This window comes from Stenella coeruleoalba (genome assembly GCF_951394435.1).
Source record: "Stenella coeruleoalba genome assembly, chromosome: 12".
Taxonomy (NCBI): Eukaryota; Metazoa; Chordata; class Mammalia; order Artiodactyla; family Delphinidae; genus Stenella; species Stenella coeruleoalba.
In genome coordinates this window covers 59,718,614-59,744,464 of record NC_137158.1, presented here as the reverse complement: position 1 = coordinate 59,744,464, position 25,851 = coordinate 59,718,614, and the positions used below count along the sequence as shown (strand labels likewise).

General features: G+C 36.8%; 1 protein-coding gene across 2 annotated transcripts in view; it reads right to left on the bottom strand.

Moving 5' to 3' along the window:
• The window catches only part of ENPP3 (ectonucleotide pyrophosphatase/phosphodiesterase 3), a gene marked incomplete at its 5' end in the record, with an annotated part of 64,332 nt that overhangs the window by 8,619 nt on the left and 29,862 nt on the right, over positions 1–25,851 (bottom strand). The window contains 10 exons of one of the 2 annotated variants that reach the window (XM_079939945.1): positions 563–640; positions 2,928–3,063; positions 9,383–9,537; positions 11,139–11,190; positions 12,925–13,103; positions 14,424–14,511; positions 16,475–16,541; positions 22,165–22,292; positions 25,033–25,064; positions 25,448–25,576. In XM_079939945.1, the coding sequence (XP_079796071.1) occupies positions 563–640; positions 2,928–3,063; positions 9,383–9,537; positions 11,139–11,190; positions 12,925–13,103; positions 14,424–14,511; positions 16,475–16,541; positions 22,165–22,292; positions 25,033–25,064; positions 25,448–25,576 (1,044 nt within the window). Of the gene's footprint in view, positions 1–562; positions 641–2,927; positions 3,064–9,382; positions 9,538–11,138; positions 11,191–12,924; positions 13,104–14,423; positions 14,512–16,474; positions 16,542–22,158; positions 22,293–25,032; positions 25,065–25,447; positions 25,577–25,851 lie in introns of both variants that reach the window. The other variant, XM_079939944.1, reaches the window with a different exon arrangement.

Genomic DNA, 25,851 nt, shown 5'->3' with positions numbered 1-25,851 from the left:
AGCTTTTTGTTGCTGATGTAGTTACAGTCTCAAAATTACAGTTAAATATGTCTCCAAATGCCTCCCTAGGGCTGAGCTGCTTTGGGGACTGTATTGAAAAATGGTCAGAATACACATACTGCCTTATTAATTGTGACTCTAGGGACAAACACTTTTCATTTACTTATGGTGAGTATCAGTAAAATTTTATTTTGTGGTTAGCTCTTTACAGTAAAATTAGGATTAAAAAATTATCAAAATTCTAGCAACAATTCACCCAAAGTTGAAGTAAGTTGAAAAGAATTTACGTTAGACATCCTTCCTGTTTCAATATTTAAAACATTAGAACAGGGACTTCCCTGGAGGTCCAGTGGTTAAGACTCCATGCTTCCATTGCAGGGGGTGCGGGTTCAATCCCTGGTCGGGGAAATAATATCCCACATGCCACAAGGTGCGGCCAAAAAAAAAAATTAGAACAAAATGACTGATAACAAGAACAAATTGCAATAAAATATGTGTTTAGTTTAGAAGTTCAAAGAGTCACTTGGGTGTTTTAAAATTAATAATCTAAGTATATACTTACTTTTGAATGCTTCATACATAGGGACCAAATTACTTGTAATTAAAGCATCATATTGACTATCAGAAGTTCTATTGTTTGCTGCAAAACAAATGAATTTTATTAAATCTAGCTATAAGAGAAAGTATGACATTCCACACAATAGGCCCATTAGTATTACACATACTAATGTAAATTTATTAACACACAAAACACAGAGATACAAAGCACATCTCCATTATTGATGATGGAAGTCATCAATAATGCAGGCAGTTTTATGCATTTGATTGATACCTATAGTGGGCTGGTGACCCTCAAGAAGGTAGGTCCACGTCCTAACACCCCATTACCTCTGAATGTGATAGGTAGGAAAGTAGTGTCTTTGCAGATGTAATTAAAAGTTCAAGATGAGATTATCCTGGATTTAGGGTGGGTTCTAAATCCAGTGACTGGTGTCCTACAAGGAGAAGGAGGATTGAGAAGAGGAGAGACTCAGGGGAGAAAGCTATGCGAAGATGGAGGCAGAGATTGGAGCGATGCAACTACAAGCCAAGCAACACCTGGAGCCCCCAGATGCTGGAAGAGGTAAAGAAGGATTCTACCCTAGATTCTCTCTTGCAAAGGGAGCGTGGCCCTGTCAACACCCTGATTTCAGACTTCTGGCCTCTAGAACTTTGAGAGAATAAGCCTCTGTTGTTTTAAGCCACCAAGTTTGTGGGTAATTTGTTACAGCAGTCTCTAGAAAACAAATATAATACCGATAGGAAAGCATCGTTATTGAATATACATAAAATAATAATGCTATGATAAATAACTCTTCCAAAGTAAAATTTTCTTAAGAAAGTGGGTTTTAACTCAGTGAAGACTGCTGACAGCACCACAAATGGTTGGCTTTGAAGACACATGGACTAGAGGAGTGTGTGCTGAGCCTGTGCGCTCTGGAACCAGACTGCCCGGGTTGGAATCCCAGCTCCACTGCCCGCCAGCTGACCCACTGGGCAAAGCGCTATGTCCCTCTGTACTTCATTTGTCTCATGGCATCTCTCTCACTGAAATATTGTGAGGATTTAAACTGCTGCAAGCCTATGAATGTTTATTATAATGTTTTTTATATTTAAACTACCCTTGGCTACATTAACTAATACTCAAATGAAAGGCCAATGTATGGGAACCAAAAGGCCAGGAGAGGCAAGATTGTTTTGTCTTTTTCTTCAAGATTTCACATGCTACTCACAGTCCTCTACAAGCCTTTTCTACTTGTTAAACTAAACTTTGAAAGTTGTAAAGTCAATGAACATAACATTACCTTCTTTTCAGGAAACATAAGAATCTGCTTATAGTGGAAATGCTAACAATTTGTAATGGAGAGTTAGAAGGTGGTTTCATTCAATCCTTAATATTTTTTGAGACAAGCTGATTAGTTTTTCACTTCATTTCCTTGTCAAGACAAACATTTATAAATCAACCAATATCTTAGGGCTTAACAGATACAATTTTATAATGCCAATTTAAAATTTTTTATTAATAAAATGTTGCAACTATTTAAGGATTATCCTAGGGTTTACATAAATTTGGTGGCGCTCTAATTGTCTCTAGATATTGTAACAAGATATACCAGTTTATTATCCTAATTCTCTGTTAGGAATTTTACATTGATGTGCTACTTGCTTTCACTAGGCCTTTTTTTCCCACTATAAATCTCAGAACCTCTAAATTATAAATCTCTAAATTGACCTCTTTGGTCATGGCTTCCGGAAAAATGGAGTCAAATATCTGGAGAAAACCCATTCTCAGAAGCTGAAATTGTTGAAAATCTCATGAGTAAATCAAGGAAATGACAATCCCTGCTGAACAGAGAAGAGATTTGGGTTTTAAAAAAAATCACAATGGCGTTTGCACGTTCCCAAGAGAGAAGCTTCCTGAAAAAATATTTCAAGTTTATTCAGCTGCTTAATCCACATAAAGCTGTTGGATATATAGCCTGAGCGAGAGGCCCCAATTCCAACCTGATTTGTCTTCACAGGCACAGCGGCATTCTCAATGCAAGCCTTAGCTTGGCCAGTCACCAGAAAAAAAAAAAAAATGTTTTTTAGACGCTTGTGTCCCTCTCCAAAGAATCTTCAGTTTTAAAATTAAACTTAAACCTGCCGAACTCTCTGAACATCTGGGCCAGATTAGAGCTGATGTGTGGTTCCCAGTGCAAAATTTATTAGTCTTTATTATAGCTGTTGCGCTGCTCCAGGCCAGTCCACAATCACTGGAAGCCTCCTGGGCCGCTAGTTTAGCCCAAGCAGGTAGTTTTGGTGGGGAGCATATGTTTAGGGCACATGCCCACATCCAGCTGATGAGGGCTTTCTAAGCTGCTGCTCTAAAAAAGAGTTATACAAACCAGGAGGATAGAGGAAGCCGTGGGCGATATTCTTGTCTGCTAAAGAGAAGGAACAATTTTGGCTCTCAGAAGGAGCAATCCTGACATCAGCCCGCAGACAGTCTGGGACAGTGGGAGGAAGAGGCGATGTGTCTCCCTGTTGAAAGAGAGAAAAGAAAAAAAAAAATGACGCCCACATTGTGGCTCACCCATCGCCTTACTTGGGTTGTAACTTCCCTAGAATGTTTTTCATTTAACCTTTTCTTATTTTGTTAGTGAATCAGGTCTACGCAAGCAATGGAAATGGATGTCTTCAGCAATGTTTTCTTCTGTGGTTCCCTTCTGGTTAGGGACATGGGAAGGGCAAATCAAATACACCTTGGAAAGGAATATTTGCAGGTTAAAACCTGAATTGAGTGCACAGGGATAATGGGAGCTACTGCTAAAAACCCAAATCTATTTCAGGCTCTAACTTTAGGTGGTGATATATACTGTGTTTGCAAATAAAAATTGAAAATAAAATATAAACTATTTTTAAAATACAGATATGACTTAAGGATAATATTCTTCAGTTGAGCAAGAACTTCTAATTAACCTAAGATTAACTCAAAGAAGCTGTAGTTGTATAAATTTACTTATTTGGGGACTTTAATAAATTTGTAGCTATGCTTTATTCATCTTGAAATATAGGAATATATTTTTATAATTTTCTTTGCAACTTTAAAGACTAATACAATAACTTATTTACTAGCAGGCATCTATAAACGCACTGCCTAAGTACTTAAGGTAATACAGTATTACATAATCATATTTTGATGAGCATACAATTATGAGTATGTAAACATTTTGCTATTCATTTAATTTTTTCAGAAATTCTGATTTATATGCCCTCTACTGCCCGCAACATATATATTTCTTTAAAAATTATTTTATAATTTATAAAAAAGAAGATTAAATTAAATGAGAATGTTCTTCCTCTAGTCACTATATTCTGCTAAAAGCAATAAGTAGCTATGGTGTCTAAAACATATGTGGTAATTATTTTATAATATGTGCACATATCAAATCATCACATTGTACACGTTGTAAACTTATACAATGTTATATGTCAATTATATCTCAATAAAGCTGGGGAAAAATAAATAAATAAAATGTACAAGATCAATTCACAAAGGAAAAGGCAGCATACACTGTGTGCTCTATTCATAGGCAGGAGAGCTCCATGATGAGATATAGGACAGGAAGGAGATGAAGAGGAGGGGAAACACAAGCAGAGGATGTATGCCTAACATGCTGCAACACTCCAGTTGGAAAACACTATACAGCAGTGGAGTAAATTTCTCAACTTGATTGTACACAAACATTTATCTCTGCTCCCCTCTGAAATCCCATTAAAAGCACAGTAATGATGAAGACACATAAGAGATGATAAGAAATTTTCAGAAACTGGAAGTCAGATAGGCATATGTGTTTACTACTGTCACCTTGACTTGGTAAACCAGTAAACACTGATAACAAAGAGCCTCTGGTTGGGAAAAACTCAAAGAAACTGATTCCTTCTGTAGAACACCAGAAGCGTAGAACTTGGAGTCTCCTAAAGACAGGGGATGTATGTAAAGTTGGAAAGAAGAGGATAGGTTGAAAGTCTGTAAAAGAGGCCAGACAGAAGCTTTACTCACTGGGGAGGTTGATCCAAAGAGACAACCAGACTAAAGGACACAAGGCACCCTGGAAAGCAGGTGAAAGCAATGGAATTAAATTTTAAAATCTATGTACTGAACGGTAAGATTCCCTCCAGTCTCATCACCCCCGTGTATGTTGGTTCACATGAGAAGTGTCCTTTCTTTGAAAAACAAACCAGCCTGAAAAGAAAACTAGATACAATTGGGAGTCCCCAACAAAATGTCTGGCTCTCCTCCTGATTAACCTGTAATGAAGCTTATCAGCTGGCAAGCTCAGCCCTGTAGCTTAGTGCCTCACCCTTAAACTATGAGCTGACAGCCAAGGACCACCAGATATGCATTGGGGTTGGGGAGAGGAACCAAGAAGAAAAAGAGACAATACAGACAGCAGAAGAAAACTCACTTCTCACAGAGATGAGAGTATGTATGTCATCCACAGAGAAAGAGCAGAAAGCATTTAAAAAGGAAAGAGATAACAGAAAGAGCTCTTGGGATTTAAAAATACGACAGCAGAAATAACATTTTCAATAAGCTCTAGAAAATGAAATTACAGATATTTCTCAAAAAGTGAATTAAAGACAAGAGATGGAAAGAAGAAAGGCAAATATAAACACATTAGAAGTCTAATGTCCTATTAATTTTGAAGAAAAACTGTTTCTAAAATTCTAAAGCTAAGCCCTCAATTAAGCATATAGATAGAATAATAAAAACACTTTGAGATGCACAAAGTCTCAAATATGTATCTTCTCTTCTTCCTTTCTTAGGAAGCTCCTCAGTGATATAGTCACCAAAACAAGGAGTAGACCAAGAAATGTGAAGATATTAGTATTAGATGCAGTGTATCCGCTCCCACCATTTATTTCATTCTCCTTCTGGTGCAGATACTAGAAAGCTAAAAACATTTGTTTATATTCCTTCAAAAACATATAGTGAACAATTCTGAATGACAAGGTTTCTTCACTTAGTGTAAAGGGGCACATAGAGACGATGCAAAGTGGGAGAACTAGGGAGATTGACAGCCGACCCAGTCAGCCCTATAGACACCCAGAATATTGTGAGTTGATGTTTCCTACCACACACCTTACCATTTTACTTCAAGAAATATATAATATATGAATGCAGCCATTGATGCATTTTCCACAATATAAGGAAAGTGAAATGCCTATATTCAATAGTTAAAATCATAAAAATCCTAAGGAGGGAAGTTTATGTAATTTTAATGTGCCTGCAGCTATGGAAGTTGTGCTCAAACAATTCAGTTGGGCAAAATGTTTACTATTTTCTCAAAGTGGCATAGACTTTGGGTTGGGAGAAAAGGACCAGGATGTATTTAGTCAGAAAGTACTAAAAAAAAGTTACACGTTTTCTGCTAACTGAAAATCTTAGATGTGTTTCTTATATATCAAACTTGAACCCCCAAATATAAATACATCAAGACTGGGAAAGACAGGATATGGCCTACTTTATAAAGGTGAGATCATGCAGTAGGCAGCTCTCTAGAAGGATGGAGGGGAGGTATAGTCACATCATTTCTGAATCTTGGGCTCTTGAGAAAAGGCATAGTGAACTACCACCTTACTACCCCACCACTCCCCTACAGACACACACACATACACACACACACACACACACACACACACACACACACACACACTCACAAATAGTTTCATCCTTCCATCTGTTCAGAGTTCCTTAGAGTTTTTTAAGCCAGGGGATAGAAAGTCAGGAAAACAATAAATAGAATTCAGACACTCAGATGAAATCTGAACCCTAGCTCTCAAAATTCTTAGAGGGAAGTAGATGATAAGCACAGACAGGAAAGTGAGATACTTTCATTTCTAGTCTGGTATGGAGACAAAATAGAACTTAAACGAGAGATAAAACTATTTTTATTGAAGTTATATAGACTCTCCTTATCTGTAGACTGAATGTCAAAGCTAAAACATATTTATTTGAAGATTGGATAATTGTGATCTTGCCTTATGGTAAGGATAATTATACACGTTTAAATTATTTTTCTGGTTGTGATTTTTTTTCTATAGGGAAAAATATTTCTTATAGTGCAAAAAACAAAAACAAACCTTTTGCAATACACAATAATGTCCCTAGTTTTTAAAGACTCACAAAACACATTTGGGTCATAATTTACAATATCAGTGCTAACAAGCTTTAGAAACAAAAAAGACTTTGTAAAAATTTAGTTATGGGAGATTTTTCAAAGTGTACTAGATTTTCTTCTCTGAAAAAGCCCTTCAACTTCATATTCAATTTCTGAATTAGATATGCTAAATAATTGTAATTCTTGCTATTATTTTTAATTTTCCACCTAACAACATAAAAAACAATTCTCATCTTCCTACTGAGGAGGGCCAGAAGCAAAACCCTTATACAGTCTGATCAACCTTAATGGTTTTGAAGCAATTGCTGTAGGACCGTGATTTCAAATCACAGCTACTTCCCCCAAACTCTTCTGAGATAATAACAACAACAACAATTAGAAAACCCACCAAAACCACAGAAAAACAAAAGTTCCATAAAACTTAAAGACACAAGCCAATTGGATCCATGCTCCAAAAAGTGCTTATGTAAAGTCTGATTTTTCAGACACAGAGATGATTTATAACATTTCTATGTGAATCTCAAAACATCCTTGTATGTAATTTTCTTGAACCACGACATACTAACAGAGCAATTTCTGAATTAGAAAGCAGAAAATTGCTAGAATTCCATCCTCTCACATGGAAGGAGAAATACACAAGTAGTTCTGTGGGATCCTGAAAGGACAGGAACTTTGGGTAACAAAGAAGCTAGTTTTAAAACAATAACAAAAAAAGAATTGTACTAAACTCTTAGTCTGAGACCACTTGAAATCTCTCTGCCTTTGGTTTCCGTTAAAGCTCATATAAATTCAGGAATGCAAGACAGCAGGGGAAAGTATTAAACACATAAACATTCCCCTTAACTCCACATAATCCCTGGTACCTGGACTTTTCAAAATAGAGAATTGAATAATAAAACTGGCCTTGAATATACTGCCCCTTTCAAAATCAAAAACAAAATAGAAATTATTTTAAGGAATAAATAACTTCATATTATTGTTTCATAGTACGCTTCATAGCATGTTGAAGAAAATCACAGACAACTGAACACTGTGCATATTAAGAAAGTGATGTTGCCATTAACCATACATATGAACTCAGGTAACTTTGTAATATATTTGCTCACGTTGGAAAACAACATTAGTGCTCTCCTACCACTGACCACAATTAAACCATTGTCAGCGGGAGAGTTGACTTTCAGAACACATAAAGCCATAATTAGTAGTGGCAAAATATGCTTATTCCAGAAATCTTGAATTGGAACAAGAAGAGTAAATAAACTGGATACAACCAATCATTTCCTTTCCATAAAAAGAGATGGAAGATCTGTACCCTTAACAAGAACAGTAATAGGTAGGGGTTTGTCATCAGAATCTTTGTATATAAAATACTAAGATTTTTCTCTACAAAAAAAGCTTCCTGATTATTTATTTACCCTTCTGGTTGGAAGTACTGCTTCATCTTTAGTTCTTTAAAAATAATGGTTGGGATTAATTTATCTGATGCATTCACTCAATAACCATTTACTGGGCAGCGGTACTGTGCCGGGGAATATGTTAAATAAAACCATTCCTGCCATGAAGGAGTGTTTGGGCTGATTTTTGGCAGACTTTGATTTTTGCTTTAATTTACATTTCCCTGATTGCTAATAAGTTTCATATCCTTTGGTTCATATCCTTTGCCCATTTATTAACTAAGATGCTTGCCATTCTCTTGTTTATTGGTAGAAATTTACTAGCCATTCCGGATCCTAATTAGTATTCTGTATACTCATCACTTGTTTCTTACGTGCAGTGCAAATATATTGTCCCAGCCATAAGTTCATTTTTTTGGTCACACATTAATGTTAATGTAGTAAATTAATCAGTTTCCTCTATGTAATTTTTGTTTTTGTTGTTGTTCTGTGTGCTAAGAAATCCTTCTCTATCCTGAGGTCATAAAAATATACACAAAGGAAAATATGGATTTGCTGTTCACATTTAGGTCTATAAATTCACCATCAATTTAATTTTGTATGTGGTGTGAAGTAGGGATCTAATATTTCTTTTTCTTATGGTAGCCAATTGTCCCGGTGACATTAATTGAAAAGGAGTTTGCCAGATAGTGAAAGAGGTAAGAGGATTTAAACAATTGGATTCTTAACCTCAATCTGCAGAGACCTGTAACATAGGACACCTATACATGTAGGTCTAGCCTGGCTTCTTAGAGTACTAGATCCTTTAGGGAAGGATTACCTCTTATTCACATTGTGTTTACTGTACCTACCATGGTACACAGCAGATAGTATAATATTTTAAAGTAATCAAATAAATAACAAAACCCTTTATAACTTAGTTACCATCACCTTTTAGGTGCACCCACCATATACTTGGGAAATACCAAATGAAATGTGTGCCTCTGTACTTCCTGTTGCTTCTCTTTGAAATCTTCTTTTCTACCTGCCATACCAATTAACCAATTGGCCTGTAAACACTCTGCTTTCTCCAGGCAAAACACAATGTATTCCTCTTTTGCACCCATGTAGCACCTACAAGTACTTGTAAGTAAAACCTGGGACGTTGTCTTATCAATACAAGCCACAGGTCCATTGAGCTCCCTTTGGGATCTCTACTGCAAATCAAAATTCAACTTTTAGTATAGTAAAGAACTACAATTTCTTTCCAGCCTGTGTGAATCAATGGACACAGGAACTTACCGGTTTAGGGACTGTATATGAACTCCAAAGGGGCATCCTGCTAGTTTTGTCAAATCCACTGACATATTCCCTGTGATAAAGAAGACAGAGTTCCTTGTTCTTCTGTATAACCCTGGGCCTTCCAAATGGCAAATTTAGTTTCTCTGTTGTTTTTACTAAAATAAAAATAATATAAAATAAAAATGTTTGTGAAAATTAGCAAATGTTTCTATGTATAGTAACTACCCATCTCCGATGGATTATTATTTTCCAGGTACTCTGATAACTATTTTACATATGTAACCTCTTTTAAGTCTTACAACAACCCTATGAGGTAGGTGTTATTATTCCATTCTATAAATTATAAAACTAAGGCTTAGATAAATTACTTAGCTAAACAGCTAACAGTTCACAAGACATATCCGAAGAGATAAAACTTTAAAATCAAAAGCACATACTTTATAACAAAGATGACTGACTTTCGTAATTGTCCTAGGAAAGAAATTGGAATTTTATTAAAAGTATGCCTACTGTATTTATTCATTTTTAATTATCTGCCATTAGTCTAAATTCCACCAATTACTGATGGTTAAAAAATGTGCAGAGTATTCATGCCATGGAATAACACTCAGTAGATTATAAGAAGATTGTCAAAACAGCCAACGTATTTACTGAACTGTTACTGTGTGCCAGGCACCATTCTAAGTACACACGTATGTTAACTCATTTAGTCTTCATAACAACTCTAAAAGTAGGTATTTCCATTTTACAATGATGAAACAGGCCTAGAGAGCTCAATACAAGAATATTTGAAAGATAACAGGTTGATTGTAGTTAATAACACAGTATTGCACATTTGAAAGTCACTAAGAGAGTAAATCTTAAAAACCCTCATCACAAGAAAAAAAAAGTTTTTATAACTATGTATGGGGACAGATGTTAACTAGACTTACTGTGGTGGTCATTTTGCAATATATACAAATATTGAATCATTATATTGTACACTTGAAACTAATAAAATGTTATACGTCAATTATACTTCAGTTAAAAAATTTTTAAAGTAAAAAATAAAAGGGATAACAGGTAATAATCATATTGCTCCAGGGCAGACACCGTTCTACATTCTTTCCATGGGTTAGCTCTTTTTTTTTAATTTTTATTCTATGTCAGAGCATAGTTGATTAACAATGTTGTGTTAGTTTCAGGTGTGCAGCAAAGCGATTCAGTTATACATATATTCATGCATTTATTCTTTTTCAAATTCTTTTCCCATTTAGGTTATTACAGAATATTGAGTAGCATTCCCTGTGCTATACAGTAGGTTCTCGTTGGTTATCTATTTTAAATATAGCAGTGTGTACATGTCAAGGATTAACTCTTTCAATCTTTTCAACTACGTGAGGTGAGTACCATTATTATGGAAGAGACTGAGGCACAGAGAGGTTAAGTAATTTGGCCCAGCTTACACAGAGGGGAAGAAGTAGACATAGGACTTAAACTCAGGCAGTTTGTCTCTTCACATCTAAAAAAGTGAATAGGGAACTGTAGACAACGCACCACCATTTCAAGGAATTGCTGAGTGCTTGAGACCATCATAACTATGCCATGCTGCTACTGTTGTTATTAGACCTGGGGCATTTTTCCCTCTTATATATTGGCAAGAAAATCTTTATGTTCAAAAGAACCTGTAAGCTTATTTTGGAGAACCTCCAAAAGGCAATGTGGCATTCTGTTAGGTCTAAACATCGAAGACTTAACGTGCTTTCTATTGACCTACTTTCAGCTTGGGTGAGATTTAGCATTTGATTCACGCGGTCAAGGTCAGCACTCTGCAAGATAACGTGGGAGATGGGGAGAAAGTGAATCATAGTAACAACACATGTTTTAAAAGGTGATCAAGATTATTTCTGCAGTAGTCACATGAATGTTTTACTACAGAACAAAAAAGCCAGACTAACTTGAGTTTAAATTCCAGTTCTGCCACTACCTCAGAAATATAGAGACATTGCTACTCCCAGGAATACATTTGTTGTGTGGGAGTCTGCAAAGATGTAATTGATAATGGGGCAGATCATTCTGACCGTGCTGGAATCAATTACTAAGTTGGGATGACAACATCCCAGGGTTTCTCAAGCTTTTATATATATATATATATATATATATATATATACACACACACACACACACACACACACACACACACACACACACACACACGAAACTCCCTTGAGAGTCTTGCTAAAATGTACATTCTGATTCAGTGTGAGCCCAAGCTCAGGGGGGCCTGAGATTCTGCATCTCCAATGAGCTTGCAAGTGATGCAGATGCTGATCCTGGGACCACACTGAGCAGGAAGGGACCTTCCTTACAAAGAAGAACTTGGGGTTTGCAGTCACATAGACCGAGCTTCTGTGACACTGGACAATTTACCTAACTTTTTGGAGCCCTCTTTATCTCTAAAGTGGGGAAGAAAACACCCACTTTATAATATTTATTATTATTACTTTAAATAGTGGTTCCATTGAGGTTATCTGCAGCAGTAGGAAACCCACACATTTACTCTGATTTTCAGGATGGATTTGATTTTTACTGGGAAGTTTAGACTTTTGCCCTTTTAAATCTTTTTTGGTTGGTAATTTACTTATGCATTTATTTCTGTGATATGATGTTACTTTAAGGATCAGAGAATGGAAAGCCTTCCCTGACCCCTGGCTCTAAGAAACAATTCTTACCTGAGGCAGCTGGTGTTTATTTAGCTTTACAGCCACCCTCGGGACTTGGCATCAAATGCACCTCGACATTAGCTTTAGCTTGATGGAGTCCCGATAGTGGGCTCCAATTCCATTCCGATATCCCAGCCCCACCCATGTGCTTTAATTCTCACAGCGGGGCTTGGTCCTTGCATTCTGAGCTCCTGTTCTGATTGCTTGCCTTTGGGAGACCCCTCTTAGCACTGGAATCTCACGTGGCTGAGAGTCTCCTGGGGTCTGAAATCCTGCTGCTGAACTCAGCTGGGCATCTGATCCACTAAAAAGACCTTCCCAATGCTGACTGTCTGTCAGGCAGCCTCCAAGCGTCCTCTCATCAAAGGGTTCTTCACTACTACCCAGAAGAATACCTCCCACTTTAAATGCTAGGCTTCCTGCTGAGCAGACTCCGCAGCACCTACCCTAGTGGGTGTGTCAGATGCCAGATCTCAGTCCCTGCCCCCGCGGGCTATTTCTGCTCTGAAATAACCGAGTATGACCATCTGATTCTTAAGCTGTAAGAAAGATGGTTGATGAGGGAAATCAAAGAGAGCCCCAGGATTCCACTGTTTTGAACGATTACGGACAGTTAGCTCACCGTGGATTAACAATTGCCAAGTAGTGCTTTCCAGCTTACAAAACATATTCACATACTTAATCTTACAATGTACCTCTCATTTCCAGATAAGGTTCAGAGAAACCACATATTCTCTTAGTAAATATCTGAGCTAGAACACAAACCTGGTTGTTAGCTACTCTGGTTATAGGTGAGTTTGCCCCTTTACATTCTTATGGATACATGAAGTTATTACTTACACTTTGTAGCTCCGGGCATGAACATCCTAGAGTATCTGTGGGCACTGGAACAGTAAAGCCACAAACAGAAAACTTTGACACTTCTTCTGCATGAGATGGTTCATAAAAAGGCACCTTCAGAAGATAGTTTAAACTACCATGGGTACCATTGTTTGGTGCTGGTTGAATGTGTAGAAGATCTGTTTAAAAATTAAATTCAAAGTAGTTTTAAATTAGAAGGCAACAACATCTATGCAGAAGATGGGAGAAAACAAACACTTAGTGTTCACTTCCTTTAATAAATTCTGCTGCATACACCATTCAGTTTAGCAGCTTCCCCCTCCCCTCCCAATTTCCATACCTAGTCTTTCTAGAAAATAGGAACAGTTGCTGTAAATGAGCCATAGGAATGTTTATGAACTGTTTCTGTTCCTCCGGAGAAGAGCATCTCTGCTTAAATGATCACTTTGTGCCTTAAGTATATCATGGTTTTCTAGCATAAAAAAGCTACACTTTTAGTAAAAACAAGTTTAAAGAACTTAAATAATTTACAGTCTTACTTGTAGTATATTTATTTAATTATAGGAAAATACTCTAAGTACAGATACTTTTAAAATATTAAACTAGTGAATTTTGCTTAAAATTTAGAGAACTTTTTATAGTTTTTCCTATAAAAACAGAACATACAAATATTGCACAAACATAACCTTGTAAGTCCCTGCTGAGGACTACCAAAGAGATCTCTCCTAGAACTGCAATCTTAACTAGTTCTTTTTAAACCTTTCCTGGAAAGGGCCAGTAGCCCTGACCATAAACTCAGGCTTGGGAACAAAGAATTTAAGTTAATGCTACAACACATTATTTTTAAATGGATACTCTTTGGTCTCTAAGTTACATTCAATTACCACAGGCCAGTGGCAAGATGAAGAGTGACAACTGTGAGTGTACTTATGTTCCCAAATTCCTGTAGCTAAAGGTGAAATTGCAACTCAATTCATTGCCTTGCCTAGCTAAATGATGTGTGGTCTGAGGTAAGCACATAGGCAGGAAGGTAGGTTAGATTCCCCAAAACTCTAATTCTTTACTGTTTTTTAACATTGAGTGTAATGTGTCGATCCAAATAGGACTTTTTTACCATCCTTTTATTCCAGAAGCTTTCTCTCTGTAATTACAAGAAAATACTTCTGTTTTTTTGCTGTGTTTTCCCTGCTCTGAAAAGTTGGAAGTGTAATTTTATTTATCTAAGTTCTATTAAATTAAATTTTCATGTAGTAACTAACAGAAAAGTTGGTCTCCCAGGGTCTAATGTTTATCATTACTAAAACAAAACAAAATGAAAAGAACTCACATTGACCGCTAAATAATTCTGAATAGTAAATAATTCTACCTCATCTTTTCTACTTTCCATCTCCTTAGGACAGAGCATCTACTTCTGGGATTCAATTTATCACCAGCTTCAAAATTCATATTTTTAAAACTCAATTCATGTATGATTGTTGAAGTTATATAGGTATACTTACCACACATTAGGTTATAGATTTCAATATTGTCAAATGGCTCAACTTCAGTCTGCTGTTTAAAACTGGGTCCATGTGCCAGAAAGATAGCCTAGGCAGTAATAGTCCACCTGTTACTAGATGCCATGTAATCTCAAAAACAGATGTTGGAAGAGACACAATTTTCTTTTTCTAACAGCTCTTCTATTTGTATCTTAAGCCTCTTTAAGAATTCCTTTCCAGATTTTTTTTTAACAGTATGTTTTTTTTATTATTGAAGTACATTTGCTGTACAATATTATAGGTTACAGGTGTGCAATATAGTGATTCACAATTTTTAAATGCTCCATTTATAGTTATCGTAAAATATTGGCTGCTTTCCAGCTTTGAAAATGATTTTTGCAACGTTTCCACCTGAGATGTTGTACCAAGTCCAATCAAATATAATCCATACTGTATTTACTTCTAAATCCACCTGCTTCCATAGCACCTCCTATGTCAACAGACTAGGAGAATACAAGCAACACTGGACAACCGATGCCTGCACAATTCTACAACATCTGGACAACAGAAATTAGACATTCATCATACAACATCATATATTCTTTTTATACTCCTTTCTTATCATTGTTCACATATGTTACTACTACATGACAAAAAATGCTGACATTTCTAAGCATTAAATATTTTTGCACAACTTATACTTGCTCACTGATTTCTCAAAGACATCTCCCATTTACTTTTAGGATGAAGAGACCTAAATATTTTTATTTATGTTTAAATAATTAAAGGTAACCTTATATTATTTATAACAGATCTAATTTGTTTTAGATTCTAAATATCTAGAAGAACAGTATCAAACACGGATAGGCAATTCTCTTCAGGCTACAGGAATATAAACATACACATATATATTTTCCCAAGGTAATCAGCAAAGAATTGGAGGCATAGGTTTTTCTTGCAGTAATTAACTCAATTATCAAATAGTACCCTAATTAATAGAGAAGGCAGAAACTTCTCAAGTATTTACAAAGAGATATAATTCATCATGACAATGTTAAGAGGCAGTATATTCATATAGAGCCTAACACATTTTTCTTTCTTTGGAAAGGGGCGTGTGTGTGTGTGTGTGTGTGTGTGTGTGTGTGTGTGTGTGTGTGTGTGTGACAAATGGAACTAGATAAGACAATCAGGTTGCAAAATCATGAAGCTTTACTGAGGGGGGAATATTGGCTACACTTTACTCATGGGCTCTTTCAAATAGTTTCCTCCCTGGGCTCCAAGGACAACACACTTCCCTGGTTTTCTTCTTCCCTCACTGGCTCTACCCCCAGGTCTCTTTGCTAGTAACTCTTTGTCTCCCAATCTCTTCAAGGAAAAGTGCTTAAGGCTCAGTACTTGCTCTTCTTCTCCACCTACACTCAATCCCTGAGAATGTTATCTAGTCACATATCTTCGAAAAAAACTCAATTTTTCTATCCCTTTAGGTAGACTCTCTAATTGCCTATGTGTAACATCTCCACTTGCATGCCTAATAAATACCTTGAATTTAACATATCAAACTAACTCTCCCTCTTTCCTCTCCAATCAGCGGCAGCCATGGTCTAATATCCTAACAGCCTAACAAAAGTTCTCTCACCTCCAACATATCAGACACGTTCCCATCTTAGGCCCTTGACACTGGCTGTTTCTTCTGCCTTGGACACCTGTCCCCTGAATACTTAAAAGGTTAATTCTTGCACCTTCTTCAAGTCTCTGCTCAGCCGTCATCTCAATGAATCTTACCATCTCCATCTTAGTTAAAGTTGCACCCTGCCCCCATGTCACCCCAAAACACCCCCAATTTCCACCTACCCTGCTTTACTTTTTCTTTATTTCCCGTAGCACTTATCTCCTAACATACCAGCCATACATTGCTCTGTCAATTGGCTATATCCATCTGTTAGAATGAAAACTTCATGAGGGCAGGGGTCTTTATCTGTGTTGTTCACAAAGGTATTCAAGAGTCCTGAACATTGTCTGTCACAAAGTAGGTGCTCAATAAATATTTGTTTAAAAAAAAAGCAGTAAGTTACCTCCATGCTCTTAAACTCATTGTTATAACCATGGTTGCCTCCTCCACAGGATGAAAATGGTTTGGTCCTATAAAGAAATAATATTATTACACTCTGATGAATCTATTAATATGAGACCTTATTGCAAACTGAGCGTTCGTGGATTTTGATGTAGCCTCTCCTTTTATATAAGTAAAATTTTCTGTCAACAACAGCATAAATATATTTATTTTCGTGCTCAAATTCAGAGCCACAGAGGAACAAAGAGTGGTAGGAGAGAAGGAAGGAGAATTCCAGTATCTATAAATAGAATTCAAAGTATTTGGCTTTTAAATATTAAGAGAAGGATATACAAAGGCACTGATTTTTAAAAACTTTGTCTTCGGGCTTACCTGTACATTTACACATCCATGTCTGTGTGATTAAGAGTAGTTTGATTAATATATTATGTTAAGCGTTTCAGTGCTTTAAAAATAAATCTTTGGAACTGGGAAAAAATATCAATTCCTATTTTAGGTCAGAGATATCTAGGGAAATAATATGAAAATATGAATAGAGAATACTCAGGGCAAGTTAATTATAATACTTGGGAAGGAAAAGCCAGTATATTCTGTAAAGTCAGAGTTTAGTTTTAACTTTTGGGATTTTCTTCCATAGGTTGTTGTTCTATTACTTGAAAGACTTTTCAAATTTAATTCATTTGTATTTTGCCTACATTTTCACATTTTAGTCTTTGAATTGAGCAGTATTAGCAATTTTATATGTAGTTAGTTTTTATACTTGAAAACAAAATAGTGATAAAGGAACCTAGATTTTTTTAAAGCAATAATGTTATACAGGTTCAAATTAGGCCCCTAAAGGGAAAATGACTAATATTTCCAAATGTTGGCCTTAAAAAATATCTCTCATTTGTTTCCCCAATGCCCAGCTCCCAACCCCTGGGCAAATACACACACACACACACACACACACACACACACACACAGGCACAGTTTTTGTTTTTTACATTGTAACCCTAATTGAGAGCAGGACTTTAGTGTCTTAAAAAATCAACTTTTAAAAAATTCATAACTGATTCTCACTCAGGTTAAATAAAAAAATAAAAATAAATCACAAAATAAAAAATAAATCACAAAACTCACAAGGCCACACTCAACTCTACCCAATAGAGGGAAGAAAGGAGAAACTAAGTACCACCCAGAATGGGGAAAGCAAGAGTAGTCCTTTTAATAGGGGGTTTAAGTTCAGTTACTCTGAGGTGCCAGTTCATGTCATCTTAGTTAATGCCAATAAAATTGATGGTATGAGGTAAAACTTGTTCTAAAAAATATTTTATACTTATTCCATATATATTTGGTTCCCCAAGATTACTGGAGCTATTTGATTGAGTATAATTAAGTTTTAAATTCTGTGTGGGAAGCTAGAGTATTCATTAATGAGAGAAAGGAAAGGTCTTTTGAACTAAGCCATAGGTAAAATTCTCTAAAATTGATCCTTTATCTTTCTGTTTTCAGATAAATCTAGTTTTTGTTGGTTTGTTTTTATATTTCCAATCCCTAACCCATCTTCATTAGAAAACTTTAGTATTACAAAACCATATTTGGAAGCAAAAGATAAAAATATTGTTAGAAAAACCTCTCTTTTTTATTGCTTTCCAAGTGAAAACTTTAGAAGTCTGCTTTTCTAATTGCTCACATTCAAGCTTTCCAACCATTAATTTGCCTCTGGAAATTACATATGGAAAAATGGAAGCTGGCAATTGGAAAAGATGAGTTGATTTTATCTTTCATAATTTAGCTCAACTTCCAAGTACTATCTAAAATCTTTTGGAACAAATCTCTTTTATCTTCTCCATGTCTAATTAATAAAGTCAAAATTAAGGCCCCGTTCCTCTGCCACAGCTGGGACATGACACACACGGGCAATGAGCAAGTCTTCTCTCCTGATACCCAGTTAGGTGCCAAGTCCTATCTTTCTCTGTCGTACCTGTCACATTTCCCTCGCTTTCCTCTACTGCCACCATTCTAAGCTAGATCTGACCTGAATTGGTTATTCTGACTCTGAACTCCAAAATCTTCCCACATAACTCATACACATACACACACCCCTAATTGTATTTAACCCTATATGTCCCTGCTGGAAATGGAAACATATATTTTAATGAGTACAAATGGAAGACAGAATATAATGAACTGGTACTATTCTGGAAAATCTGGGTCATAAGTTCACCATACTTTCCCAAAAGTGTGCTGACTAGTTTTGCCATCCACTACAGCTCCACAGCCTCCCTTGGGGCTGTCATCACGCTGAAGACTGGGTCACAACACATCTTTCTAACTGGCCTCCCTGCCACTTGCTTGACCATCCTCCTCCATATGGCAGCTGGAGTGAGCTCTCAGAAATGCAAATCCCAATATATTCACCTCCAGCCACCTTGTATCTCCCAGTGGTCTCCTACTCTTTTCACAAAGTCACACTCTTTAGTCCTGACAGATAAGGTCCTTCATGCAGGAGGACCTGAATGAAGGCAGCTTCATTCACTAGGTGCTCTAGCAAAACGGAACCACTTGCAATTCATGGAATCTAGTCCCTCTGCCTGGAAACCTGACCCTCTGTTTCTACCTTTCCTTGCCCCAGAGCTGCTACTGACTTAAAAAAAAAAAAAAAGGGACTTCCCTGGTAGCGCAGTGGTTAAGAATCCGCCTGCCAATGCAGGAGTCACGGGTTCGAACTCTGGTCCGGGAAGATCCCACATGCCACGGAGCAACTAAACCTGTGTGCCACAACTACTGAGCCTGCACTCTAGAGTCCGCGAGCCACAGATACTGAGCCTGTGTGCCACAACTACTAAGCCTGTGCTCTAGAGCCCGCGAGCCACAACTGCTGAGCCTGTGTGCTGTAACAACTACTGAAGCCCGTGTGCCTACAGCCCGTGCTCTGCAACAAGAGAAGCCACTGCAATGAGAAGCCTGCGCACCGCAGTGAAGAGCAGCCCCCACTCGCCACAACTAGAGAAAGTCCACACGCAGCAACGAAGACCCAATGCAACCAAAAATAAATATAAAAAAATAATTTAAAAAAAAAAAGGTGCTCCACTGCTCTGAGCAGAGAATTCAGAGAAAGAAGCAAATCTGAGAAGACACAGCCTGGCAGTGCTCAAGGTGTGGCAAGCAGAGGGGTGCCTTCCAGTAAGGAAAAGGGGTCCTTCTCCTCTGCAGACACAGCCTGTCCAGGCTTGGTGAGCTGAACAAGGGTTAGATTCCCGCTTCCACTCGTCTCCTTGGTTGAGTGCCTCTGTACAATGCACAGACTAGACAACTGCACAGGGAGACCCACTTATGTGACAGCATTTAGCCTAACCCATCCTGAGCCTTCAAAACCCAGAGCAGGAATCACACCTATGAGGAAGCGTTCTCTGACATTCTCTGGCATCCGCACCTGGGGTGTGAAATCACTCTTTGTTTCCTTGTGCCTTGTACTTGATCCCAGTGCAACAGTTGTTACACCTGATTATAACTGTTGTCATCCTCCCTCCCTGGGTGAAGATCCTTCGGGTGGGGACTGTGCCTATCTCCATTTCTTAGAAATGTGCCTGGACAAATCGATGATTTGTCAGTTTCCAGTCATAACATAAAAAGCTATTATTCATATTATCTAAAAGGGAACTTTAACATTACTTCAACTAGTTTCAAATAATTGGGTTTCCCCAAATTAGTAAAATCTAACACATTTTATAGAGGGCAAAATAAGGAGGAAAAGGAGGAAAATAGATTACACTAAATTTGCTATAATTTGAAAAGGTAATCTAGTTATCAAATATTGAACATTATAACTAAAGATGACATATTTTAACTTAGAAAATAGGTAGCCTGAGACTCATGTGTTAAGGGTTGGAGGTAGGATACACCCAGGACTTAATCAGATGAGACTTCCTGTTGCTCTGATTGGGGCTGTAGTCAGCATTTCTTCTGATGTAAGTTAGTTTACATTGTATATGAATAGCAAGAGAATAGTAAAACCAGGTTCGTCTTGTGTTACAGATGAGACAAATGAAGACCTGAGATGTTTATCTGTGCAAGTTCTCACAACAAACTAGGTGCGGAGCCGGGACTTGAACTCTGGGGCTGCTGCTCTATGTACATCTGACTGCTAGCTAGTACATGTACAAAGCTCACAATTTGAGACTGAGTATTAATGTGTGAAACCCAGAGGTATCCTGGTGGCTGGACTCTCCTTCTATAACCCATAGTCCCTGTTGTTGAACTGATGGGCACCTTCTCATGTTGCACCATTGGTCTCCTAACTCCTTTGATCTCATACCCTCAACAGTAAATATCTGGAGAACTCACTCACATTTATATATTACATACACACACTACTAAAAATATTATATATTTAATGTTAGTAAAGCTTAATTTATCTCACGTAATTTAATCTTCTTTTAGAGAATGCTGTCCTGACCCACAGGACAGCCTTCTAAGCCAAAGGGCTATGAAACTCCAATTCCAAGAAGAAAGGCTAGTGTCATCTAGTGGCCACGTGTTAAACTGCACACTCCCTGGCCTAGCGGTGCCCTGCTTGGCTTTCCTGTTATCTCAGTGAATAGACCCTAGCAAATCTCCATTTCCTCATCCTGCACACATTTACTATGTTAGAGCCCAACTTCCTCTCTTCCTTTGTCTCCTCTTCCTTTACTAAACATATCTTTTATTTATATCCACTTATGCATATGGAAAAAATACTGGAATAAAATACAAAACTAGGGAATGTGAGTTAAACTACCAGATAGTGTGTATTTATTTGTTTACTGGCTTATTATCAGGTTTCTCCATTTGACAAGGAGGGCAGGAATAATTCCTGTATCCCAAATGCCTAGAACAGGGTTTGGTACACACATAGCAAGCATCAAGAACATTTTGTTGAGTCAATTAATTAATTGGTTATTTGGGGATAGAATGATTCAGAATGCTTTATATTTTCTCAAAATGGCCTTATATTTTGCAAATGCTCAATGATCAATATGAATCACAATTATAGCTAGAAAAAAAGAAATGTTACAACTAATTGGTTAGCTTGGCCTTACAGCCATAAGCATGCTCCTTCAGAAAAACCACAAAGATGACAACGAACTTAAAGAGCTATCTAATTCATTACTCATTACCAGCCTCTGAGACAACTGATGCCATCTTTATATCCTGTCTGCCACCTAAAGGAGACCACAGTGGTCTCAGTGGTTAAGAATGTGCTGGTTCTGATAATCTCTCGACAGTCAGCCTTCTTCCTCATTCTCATCTACATTGTAAAGATTAGTAGGCTAAGACGGGCAACCTCGTAACAGTCATTTCAAATACAGAAGTGCTAGATAGCATATAAAAGGTCAAGAAATTGTCATACTCAGGAAAATTCATGTGATCATAATAGCAGGGTAAGGTCAGGGAAATTTATAATGAAAGATGGCTGTTAAAAGTATTACGAGAGGGCTTCCCTGGTGGCACAGTGGTTGAGAGTCCGTCTGCCGATGCAGGGGATGCGGGTTCGTGCCCCGGTCCGGGAAGATCCCACATGCTGCGGAGCGGCTGGGCCCGTGAGCCATGGCTGCTGAGCCTGCGCGTCCGGAGCCTGTGCTCCGCAATGGGAGAGGCCACAGCAGTGAGTGGCACACGTACCGCAAAAAAAAAAATATTATGAGATAAGTTAATAGACACACAGACCTCACAGCCTGCCACTGTCGATCCATCAGAAGATGAGCTTTGTCAATTCTGACATTTTTGGCATAGTGTAGGCGTTTTGGCAAATCAGGAGTCAAATAGGGTGTGAAATGCTGATCAGGTTTTCGGCACTGCAAAAGAGGTAAATTATTTCTTCATGACACCTATAAGATATGCAAACTAATTCAACAATTTCACCTCCTAAGATGATTTGTTAAACACTTTTTAAAAGTAAGAGGATTTAAGCCTGGCTAATAAAATAGGAACATTAAACTGATTATGTGTAGTCACATTCTCTAGTTATATTGTTTTTAATTGTGGCAACAATATTTAAGTTCTAATTTAACATATGATGTAAATTATATTGTTTGCTGTCTGAAGTTTTATTCTTGTATATATACATTAAACCACCATAAATCTCCCCTCCTTTTTCGACAGAGAATAAATATAAGTTTGTATTTAGAGTGGCAATTACAAATTTGGAGTCTAAATTATACATGAAAAGTCTTATATAGACATTAATAAATATGAGTAAAAAATTTTTAAATTAGTTAAATTGCACCAAAAATCCCTTCACAATTGACTCAATTTACCCTTTAAATAACCTACATTTGCTTAATTTTCAAATCAAGTCAATAGTTTTTGAAATCTAGTCCAGTTCTCCCACTTGTGAAAAATTCATGGGTCTCTTCACAAACTGGAATGAAATTTTATTTCTTAATAATAACTGCTGTTAACTAGATGGCGTATTTAAAAACTTGGTAAAGGTGCAAATCATACTGGTATCTATACATGTAAAAAAAGTGAGCAAATGAGAAATAGAACTACAAAGAACCTTTTTCTCCCTCGACTTTTTTGAGAAACAACAGAAAAAAAAAAATACAGGTGAGGATAAGGGGAAATGAATTGTTTTCTACTTGCTCAGTTTCTTATTTATTTTAAGCCTCAACAATCTCATAAATATTTCAAGTCTGTGTCACTATTATCTCATGTTCAATTTGCATAAGAAAAAGAAGAGACACTACAAAATTGATTTTAAAAATTTAAAAGAAATACAGAGAGTAGGAGAGTGAAGAGAGTTATAGAATGAAAAAGGGCAGAGAAACTTATTTATTGCACAGATATTTCTGCCAGATATTTTTTTTTCTTGCCTACTTTTCCAGTCTTCTTATTTTTCTACGTTTTCATTTATCATTACTTCTTTCTTAAGCCGCTATTTTTGTAACTTCCAGGCAAGCACACTGTGGCAGCTGCTGAGGATGCACCTTCCTCAAAGGTCCAAGGGACTAGAATGTGCCCTTAAGGACCGCCGATCATTTGACGAGGCACACTTTGCTGACTGGATGTACAGCCCGAGTAAATCCAGAGAAAACTTGTGGTACACTGCCAACCTCTGAAGAAGTATGGGGTTATTCTTTGCATCTGAGAATTTGAGATGAAGACGCTAGAGTTGAGATATAATTTTGGTCCTTTTATCTAAGAACAAAGTTGATGCTGCTGTCTGTCATGCAGCCAGAATGTGTGGAACTTGCCACTTCGTGTTTGGTTATGTTTGTCCAATATAAGCTCAATATAGGCCCACAAATCAGCATTCCTGGAAATATTGTACTACCACTTGGAACTTTTCCCTGGGAATAATGGGCTACTTCATAAAATGATAGTCCATTTCCTCAGGGCTCTGCAGCCCCAGGCCTGGTCCTATCTGTGATGCCATGTAATGGATTTCCAAAGCCTGCGGTATCCAATCCCTTTGCGCCACTAGGATTATTAGACATTTGCCATCATTTCACCAATAGGACTACAGCTATATGGATCATGAGGTGATGGAAAAAAGGGAAAATGATATGTGGATTTAGAGAGTCCATTTGCTGGAAATTCTCCACTACCCTTCCAGTCAGCATGGGCACATTCCAGGTACACCCTTCACCACCTTCACCAGTAGCGAGTGAGATGATCCATCATGCTTACTCAAGATCAGAATATTAGGTGTAAGAGACAAAAGGAGTGACTAACACTAAAGAATTCTGCTCAAGCGTTCATTCTTACTTCAAACTTGCAGTGGGTCCCAGGTTATAGTAACCACTCTTTCCCCAGCGTTTCCTTATTCACATTTTCAGCGTTCAATGATTCACATTTTATTCTCACAGTTTTTACTATGTTTGCATATCGCCTATACGTAAATAAATCTAGCCCTATCCCAAGCCATGGTAAACTCATGAATCCATATAATAGATGTATATTTGCAAATATACTTTAAACATAGAACCATTAAAACCACCATAGAAGAATATTTTATTAATATTAAATATTTCATTTAATATAATGGTGGTTTTATATATAATATAAAACAAATAAATATTTCATTTAATATTAAAAATATTAAATATTTTAATATTTCGACCGCTTTAAGCTATCTGGAATTTGTCCTGCTTATTTACTTACAACCTGGGATACAAGAACCAATCAAAAGCAGTTGCAATTATACTTAAGGGAGTTGATTTTTCTGACCTGTACAAAAAGATCTATAATATCTGTGCTTCACTGTTTTCCAATATTAGATCATACAAAAAATATGAAAAATGATGCCGCCTGAAGCTCACTAGCCCAGCTCCTTTGAATGAAACATCAGCCCATTCAATTCAGGAGTGAGTGCCTCCGATACCCAAACAAATTTCCAATGGCGGTGTCAACTCCAAAATAAAAACAGCTAAGGTAAAACCAACTGACAGGAATTTAAAATAAAGTTGATGGAGGTTTAAGAAATAAATTACAAATGGCTTGGACTCGAAAATATAGAATACAGCTTTCTTGAAACTTAGATTAAAGACATCCATTAATTTAAACATATGCATTAGAAGACTGTATACTTACACTGAGGTTCCTAACAATTTCTTCAGAATTAACTGTTTCAAAAGAAAAAGAAGTAAATCACATTACAACTGATACCTGACAACTGCAAAAAAATATAAACAATTCAGGTGAATTTGACACAGACATTTATTAATGACTGTGATCTGGTAAAATTAAGTAAAAAAGTACTTTAAGCAAAGAATTATTTTAGCATTTAAGAATGGAGTATATTTTAACTTAACAATATTAGATATTACCATAGACTTTAATGACAGACTGTAATTAAACATGGGATTTTCTCATTTGCTTCTGTGTGGTCTTCCCAAGAGGTGAGAAGAGGGGGCCTGGGAATCCCTGCATCCTCAGAATCAGGAGGCTATGGTTATTCGCTTTCAGTATTACCTTTATTTTTTTATGTGGTCATCTTCATACTTACAAGTAAAAAAATCATGAGGTATATTCAGAGTCCTGATGCGGGGGGCAGGTCCTCCATACATGTAGAAGTTTGTTTGGGAAAAATAATTAGTCATATATTCTACTTTGTCACAATAAGTCTGATCCATTCCTGAATTAAAAAAAAAATTATTCACTGAATGTATAAGATGGTAACGATCGGTTGTCTTTGATCAGATCAAATAGGAGATATTTTATGTTACAGATCTCAAACCAAGTTTGACAGAGAACCTTTACAATTTACTCAATTATTTTATTCTAATTAGCAGGCCTTGAAAATCCTGGCAGTGGAAGACAAGGATCATGTTTATAAGAGAAGAACAGATAGGAATTATAAACAGATCATCTGTTCAATGTAGATCTGTTAAAGTAATTTCGAAGAAGAAA